This window comes from Gracilinanus agilis, chromosome 3, assembly GCF_016433145.1.
Source record: "Gracilinanus agilis isolate LMUSP501 chromosome 3, AgileGrace, whole genome shotgun sequence".
Lineage (NCBI taxonomy): Eukaryota > Metazoa > Chordata > Mammalia > Didelphimorphia > Didelphidae > Gracilinanus > Gracilinanus agilis.
The window spans coordinates 143,234,771-143,243,203 of NC_058132.1; the positions used below are offsets into that span (position 1 = coordinate 143,234,771).

The following is an 8,433-nucleotide window of genomic DNA, read 5'->3' on the forward strand; positions in this document are numbered from 1 at the left end:
CCATGTGATCTTTCTCTATCTCTCTAACCTTTACTAATAAATAATTATAAAGTAATATACAGCCTCTAGAGACTCTTACTCATAGCAGTGGTCTAGTAAGAGCCTAGTTATTTGGCAGTCCTCAAATAATCGTCAGGTTGGTATGACACAGAATGTGTTAAACATTCGTTCTTTCCTCTGAGAATTTAGATTGAAAAACTCACTGCTGTCAATTACATTTAAAAGTAGATTCTTAAAAAGGGGACAGGAATACATACCACTAATGTTCATTCAGCAACTTTCCTACATTGTTTGACAGATGTTTCTTCAAAAAACAAATCAGAGAACTGTTTGAAAAATGAGCACACAAAATTTAAAAAACCCAAACACCCCTATAAAGCCACACCATAAAATATTTATTAAGAAACAATATGTTTTTCTTCAATTGTAAAAACATCTTAGGAATCCTTTTCAATATTTAAAAATCATACCAGATGCTGACATAGTCTTACACTATCCATGACATATAGAAAACATGTAAAATACCACACTTCACAAAACTTCAATTAACAATCAGAATCTTATGTTTTCACCAGCTAATAAAATAATTTCCACATACTTAACTTACTTTTTTTTTTTAATACGTAAACAACATACAAAAAGATTCACCTGAATTTCATAAATCAGAGCAGGGGTCCTTATCTGGGTATGTGCAATGAACGGAGTGCTTCTTGTAGAAAGACTGAAAGAGAAAGGAAAACAACAGGAAATACCTACCTATTACCAAATAAAGCTAGCATATTTGTAAACCTTTCTCTTGATATGACAAGAATCCTTGATGTCCAGGGGGAAAAAATAGTAAGCCACGTCAAAGAAGTTTCATCGAATCTGCCCATTTTACTCCTATTTTGGCCAAACATCTTAAGTCTGTAGTTTAAATTTTCCCCTCAACCCTTGGATCATGGCAGAAGAGGCCTTAAATTTGTAAAATATTTCATCTGTGTTGTTCATATGTAAACAATAAAGTGTCCTTGTTAGACCTGGACAGAAATATTGACCCTCTTTTTCAATTACAGCTATAAAAGTACTCACTATTGTCCAGGAATTCAGCCTCTGAAAACCCAAGCAGAACTAAATGCTGAGATATCCAGCTCTCTACCACAAAAAGTAACCCAGAATGGCAGTAACTAATTTTTTTTAATTGAAAGCATAAAAAATTATTAAGATGAACAATTAAGTCTTGCACCTTATTAGATGCTATGGTAAAATCAGATTAAAACACAATCAGGAAGAGAGTTCATGGTTTTATTGCTATTCCACCCTGCTTTAATCTTCTTAAAGATTTAAAATAATCCTAGAGTCTTCCTTATTAAAGCCTCTAGACCATATTCCAACCATATTCCAAAAAGGGTGTTTTTTTAATACATAAAAAACCATTTTGTCATAAGATTACTATGTAAATAAAGGAACTTTTCACAATTACAAAACTAGACAAAATACATACTTTTACATTGAAACTAAGATATGCCTGGGAAATGCTGAGATCCAAAGGACAGTTTCACGTAGATAACAAGTTTTCCATTTATGATTGCATTATTTAGTCCTCCACTGCCAATTTGATTGTCTAGAAAATAGTCGAGGGAAAGAAAGGTAACAAATATCATGACCTTATACAGTGGAGGGGTAGGAGTGGGGGGAGAAAAAGAAACCACCTTACTCTATCAACTTACAAAATTCTTTTGACTACTGTACCTAAAGGGCACTTATTGGCTCAAGCATTTCACACACACACACACACACACACATGCACGCACATGCGTGCACACACACACACACAGCTATCAAAAGCACAAGTACACCTTCAACAGAATCCTTTTTTCCACTAAAAAAATCATGCACTGGAATGAAACATATCTGGAAATGCTAATCGAGAGATTGTGTCATAGAGTTTGGAGCAAACGAACCCATCGAAAAAATAACTTTAAAAACAAAAAACCAATCCACTGTCCAACATTCAAGGACTTCCGTTTAGAGAATTCTTTACAAATGGATTGTTCATGGATTCATTCCCAAAGTATTTCTTGCCTGCTCATCTTAGGTACTGAAAGCCAGTTTTGTGGTCCATGAGTTTATACAGTCACTGCTGGATACATCTTCTGTTCACTACTGGCATGGGGATAAGGAGACTGGATTTGCCTGTACCCCGTCTGCAGACTGTCCAGGAAGGGCGGCACAGGTGTCATAGGCATGGAGTCATGTTGCACCGTGTAGCCCACGTACTGGGGGTGCAGGTATTGTCCTTGGTGGGGCACAATCTGGGTAGCCTGCTGACAGTTCAACACTGAGAAATTAGTTGGCATGTTGACGTATACATTATTCATGGTCCCTTCTGGCAAGCAGCAGTTGGTCTGTGACCTTGTAGGGGGAGCTCTGGCACCGGAGTTGGCACTGGAACTGGAGCTGGCAGCAGTGCTGGATTGACGAGAGGAGGATCCACGAGAGGTGCTGGCACTTGGAATCATGGGAATCGTTTCCATCAATCGATTACCTCCAGGTGCCCGGCTCTGCTGTGGTTCCTGCTTAGGTCGCAAACACCTACAGCAGCAAGCAGCCACTAAAGATCCCAAGATGATAAAGGCAACGAACACTGACCCCACGATGAGGAATGGCACATAGATAGGCACTAAAGAAAGGAATACAGACAGAAAACTATGATTCCTTTGAAAGGATGTTTACACGACTCTAATACCTAAGTTTTGATAAACTGAGATACCACTTGGTTAAAGGGCAGCTAAGTGGGTATAGTGAATAGACCTGGGTCCAGAGTCAGGAAGACTCATCTCCCTAAGTTCATATCTGGCTTCAGATACTTACTAGCTGTGTGACCCTGGGCAAGTCACTTAACCCTATTTGTCTCAGTTTCCTCATCTGTAAAATAATATGGAGAAGGAAATGACAAACTACTCCAGTATCTTTGTCAAGAATATCCCAAATGGGATCACCAAGAGTCAGAGAGGACTGAAAAGATTCAACAACAAGGCTAGGTTACAAGCTATCCACTCTTTCTTTTTTAAATTTTCCTTCTTAACCCCTAGGATACCCGAGGCTGAACTAGGAGCTATGGATTGAGATTTACAACGAACACAAATTAAAAAGCCAAAGAAACATCAAAAAGGTTCAGAAAGACTCTTCCAACTTCCTACATCATGAGCAACCTGGGTGTAGATCTGTCCAGATAATGGAAAATATGAATTACAGAATAATTCTAAAGTATGATTTTCTTACTTTCAAGTTCATGAAAAAATGAATCTTCATGTCTAATCAAATTAGTGGATATGTTTAGTTCTGAGGATTTAAATCATTAAAAAGTCTTCTTTTTAGTTGGTTAAATATGTCTCCTGCAATCTTCTTTTCCACACTATTTGGGCAACAAACTTTTTTTAATTTACAGTACAGAGGTCAGCTTCAGGGCAGAGCCAACCATTACAAGTTCTGAATGAGTAGCCTTAGATTTAGGCATCTTTATTGCAGTAGAGGTGGGCAGAAGCAAAAAAGCCCAAAAGTTTCTTGTTCAATCTTAGAAGACTTCCTTGATAAGGCAAACTTGGAGGGAGGCATTAAATTATGGGAGGGAGACAGTATTTTTTTTTTAATTTTAAACCCTTAACTTCTGTGTATTGACTTATAGGTGGAAGATTGGTAAGGGTAGGCAATGGGGGTCAAGTGACTTGCCCAGGGTCACACAGCTGGGAAGTGTCTGAGGCCGGATTTGAACCTAGGACCTCCTGTCTCTAGGCCTGGCTCTCAATCCACTGAGCTACTCAGCTGCCCCCAGGAGACAGTATTTTGATGAAGGAAACAAGCTATTCAAGGCAGGAGGCAACATCTTGAAAAAAAGACTACAGACATGAAAAGGAAATCATTTAAGAGGAATACAAAGAGAATCTAAGGAGATCTGAGAAAGCCAAAGCAGCATAAGAATAGATTGATATTTGGATTGTTAAACCCAAAGTTAAAATCCTGAGGGATCACAGGGAGCTCCCACAAAATGGAAGAAACATATCATAACATAAAGCAGCTAGTATGAATTCTAACAAGTTAGGTTTATCCTGCATGTAAAATAACTCCTAAAAACCAAAATTTTGTTTTAAATTTAATTAATTTAATTTAAGCTAAATTAAATTAATTTTATTTAAAACAAACATCAAGAATCAGGGGTTTTTTCCCCCTTTTTTAAACCTTTTTACTGGTGCTCCATCTTTTGGAAATCCTGAAATACAGGCATTATGTGGAAAACATAAGATGTTCAAATGAGATGCATGCAAATATGAAGAAGAGGGGGGGAAATGTTGATAAACCCACTGGGTTCCTCTAGACTTATCTGATTCACTCATAATGCATTTATCTCATATTGTAGTAATTTGTAGATAACTTCTCTCTATTAGATTATTTACTCCTAGAGGTAAGGCATTGTCTTTTATATTTCTTTATAATCTCTACAACATCTTGCACATAGTATGAGCTAAATAAACATTTGGATGAAGGAACCAACTTTCTTGGCACAGAGGAATAGAACAAATTCTTCCAAAATGAGCAACGTTTCTAAATAGACTTCTGAAATACCTAGTCAGTTATGAAAATATAACACCTTGTGCAATCACCTAGACCTAAGCTTGATTTTCATGATGACAGCTTAGCCAAATGGTTGATTCCTTCAGTTTCAAGTGCTAAGTCTAACAGGTACTCCTAAGTTTGCCATGCCAAAGTTGTCTAAGAAAGAACCTGTCCATGGGGCAGCTAGGTAGCTAGTGGAGAGAGCGACAGGTCTAGGGATTAGAGGTCCTGGGTTCAAATCGGGACACTTTCTAGCTGTGTGACCCTGGGCAAGTCACTTAACCCCAACTGCCTTGCCCTTACCATTCTTCTACTTTGGAACTAATACTTAGTATCATTCTAAGGCAGAAGGTAACAGTTCAAAAAAAAGGAATAAAGTTGTCCTAATTGTTGGAGTTTACAAGAGTGGGCAACAGTATTTGTAGCAACATGCCAGGCCTCTTCTTGTTCCTTCTATAAATTGTTGTTTTTCTCTAAAGAAATCTAGCCTTATACATTAATAAAAGGTTAAAAAAACTAGTATACTTTAATACCCCCCACACACACACATATTCTCCTAAGGCCTTGTCAGAAGCAATGCAATGTTACTCACTATTTTAAAATAATAATAATTGTTCACTTTCAAGGAATTTTAATTGGACTTGCATACCGGCATGTAGGGGTAATTAATTCAGTGCTCCCATGAGTCCTGGTACCATTTAATTAGACAAGATAGGGCACCACTGGTGTGAAACAAATTTAGTGAAGCATATTTTTTTTAGAACAAAGCTTTTTTTAAAAAGTATGGTGAAGTCCTCAAAAGCACAGGTCAGCATCTTTATAATTCTGAAAAGCTTTCATAGTTCATGTAGAGTCATAAGGCAATTGTAGGGATTTGTCCCCAGGGGTTGCCCTCTCTTTCTCCCTCTCCCCACTCTCTCTGTCTCTGTCTTTTTTCTCCCTGTCTGTCTGTCTGTCTGTCTGTCTGTCTGTCTCTCTCCTATTAAACTGAGCTCTACAGACTTGTAAATATCAGACTACACCATGGCTCTGGCACCCTCCTTAATGCTTTATTTCATACCCAAACACATATGCTGCAAAGCTGGGTTGGCACTTTAAACTGAGACATTTTCAGGAATTTTACTCCTTTTCTATTTTCAGACAGGAGGCAAAACAATGGTCAGCAGCATGAGTAATAAAATGCTTGACTGAAAAAGGGGCCGAGTTTAAAGGAACTCTCCTCTTACATGGCCACAGGAGACAGCTCTGTAAACATTCTACACCTCTCATAACAGGCAGCTCAACTCCTGTTGGATGTAGATGCAGAAAGCAGGATTGGGCAGAGGAGCAGGATAAAATGGAGGGTGCTGTAAATCCCTTTGTTAAAAAGAAACTGCCTCGCTTAATGGAAGGAGAGTTCACCTTGGGGAAATGTTTGCCACCTGCCCAATGCCCTCTAGAATATTCTGTCCACATAAATGTGTCCTACTTAAAGGACACCCTCTCAAGAAAGTGAACCTGGGATAAGTTGAAGCAGGAAGGGAGGATGTCTCAGAAGATCAGAGATTTCAAAAGGAAATGTTTTTAAAGCCGTAAAGACAAAAAGTTAAACATCTTCTGCAGGTTTGTAGATAAATTGGCCAGGCATCTGATGCAACACAATTCAGTTTCAGGGGCAGGTGCCAGCTATCCCTGCCAGCATACAGGGAGGAAGGGAAATGGCTCTCTGAATGGGTGTTGCTGAACATTAGAGCCCTGGGGCCTGGGCAGGGGAGAAAGGCAAGGCCATTTAATCCATGCTTAAGAAACTTAAAATTTCTCTTCCACTTAATTGTCCCACATCCAGTTACTGAACTAGAGAAAGTCATAAAAGATACATGGAAGTTTAAGGTTTATTTAACCCAACCTCTTCATGTATGGATGGATGAGGAAAAATCTGACCCATGGGAAATTCCACCAGCAGGTCCCCTCCCCTTTTAGCAGAAGAGAGCAAGTTTCCTCCCTAACTCTTCCACCAGAGGAGGGGGTAGGGATGGAATGGTACCTGACACTGTTAGGCACATGGCTGAAGATGGGAAAGGAATTAGATTCACTGCTGTTCATCCCACCTTTCCTTATCCTCCCTCAATAGTTAAAATTCATTTAATTGGAAAGGAAAGCAGCAGGAAAATAGAAATCTGAGGGGGAGGAGGGTATAACTGCCCAGGAATCCAGATAGAAGATGGTGGCAAAAAAGTAAGGTGAGTCCTTCTTCCTGAAATACTTGGAAAGATAATTAACCCCTTCTCATCCAATAGGATGGGCCTGACCCTCAAAGTTAGGAAGCTTCTTCCTGGGACCTCTCAAGGAAATGAGGGGCGGGGGTGGAGAAAGATATCAGAGAGACTGAGAAGGAAGAGGAAAAAAGAGAGGCAGGCAGGAAGAGATGAGGAAAGCAAAGGAAAGGGGATTTCCTGAAGGAGGTCCCAGAGTGCATAGGAGTTCAGACTTCTCTCTGTGGAATCAGAGACCCAGTTACATCCTAGCAGTAGACATGATTCGGTCCAACTCGCTCATTTTACACAGATGAAGTAACTAAGGGCAAAGAAGGCGAAGTGTTTTGTCAGATTTCAGCTAGCTCCGGCCTACAGCAGAACCAGAACCAACTGACCGTGTAAGTTCAACCCTCCAACTTTTCCCAGCTCCCCAACGACCCCTCCTCCCTCAGTTTCGTAAGGTCCGCCTACTAACTTTTTCCTGCTTTAAGTCCCATCAAATCCAGATCCCTGGTGGGGCTCTCAAGATTGAGAGCTGAGAAAAGTTAGCCAGGTTCTTCTCGAAACCGTTCCACAGCGCCCCCACCCCACCCAGGGCCCCCCTCCCCCAGGCGTACCTGCGGCGCCGTCTGGGCTGTCTTTGTCCGAGCGACCCGGCTCGTTGCCCCCCTGCTGGCGATCGTTGTCGCAGCCGCCCTGGTCAAGCCGCGCGTCGGCGCTGGAGCAGCAGTAGCGCAAGGCGCAGCTGCCACAGCAGATGGTAGCATCGCCGCCGTCGAAGCGCTCGGGACACTGGAAACCGATCCGCCAGACGCCCTGCGCGTCCAGCCAGCCATGGCAGTACTCCCCGCTGGCCCGCGCCCCCGCCGCCAGCAGCGCCGCCAGCAGCAGCTGCAGAAGGGTGGGGGAGGAGGACGAGGAGGATGAGGATGAGGAGGACCACAGACGTCCGCCCCACATGGCACCACTTGGGGCGCGGGCTCCAGTGGGCGGAGGGTCCCCGTGGGGACACTTAGTTCGGTCAGCTTCTGAACACCGGGGTTTTGGCAAAGGTCCCTGTGTTGAGGACAGGGGACAATCACGGAGGGGGTCAGAGGAAGACCTGGCAGCTCCTGCCCCTTCCCATGCGGTCAGCGCCCTTCTTTCCCCTACAGTCCAGGGGAGGGGGAATGGATGATCAGCAATTTGAAGAAGAAGGCAGCTCCTGGGCCATCATGCCCACATTCTTGAGCGCCCTCGCTGGGTACTGTGGCCGTGGAGCGTAGGTGGATTTGAGAGAATGGAAGCCTGGGGGGGTTCCCGGGCTGAAGCTCCCGGGGCAGGTTAAAGGAGCCCCTAGATAGTTTCTGCTACGGTTGCAGGGAGAGATGGCTCTCAGAGGTTTTCCCAAGCAAGCGTCAACTCCAGGGCATCTCACTGAGGGGATGCGCCCCCAAATAGCCAACAGATGCACACAGGAGGTTCCTTTCCCGGGGCGCCACGCCCTCTTCACTGGGCCAATTAACTAAACTCCCCAGGGATCCAGGCAATGAGGTCCCTGGGTGACAGAAACTGGACTCGTTTTATCCCCCGTGGCAACAGAGCGCAGCGGGGTGATGGGGTTTAG

General features: G+C 42.6%; 1 protein-coding gene across 1 annotated transcript; it reads right to left on the minus strand.

The window, feature by feature from the left end:
- Positions 1–2,108: 2,108 nt before the first annotated feature.
- On the minus strand, positions 2,109–8,214 carry SHISA2 (shisa family member 2). Its single transcript, XM_044666122.1, has 2 exons — positions 7,445–8,214; positions 2,109–2,662 (listed from the first exon to the last, which is right to left on the minus strand). Exons 1-2 carry the CDS (start codon positions 7,785–7,787, stop codon positions 2,109–2,111), a joined length of 897 nt encoding a protein of 298 aa, XP_044522057.1. The 5' UTR covers positions 7,788–8,214.
- Between the last annotated feature and the right edge of the window lie 219 nt (positions 8,215–8,433).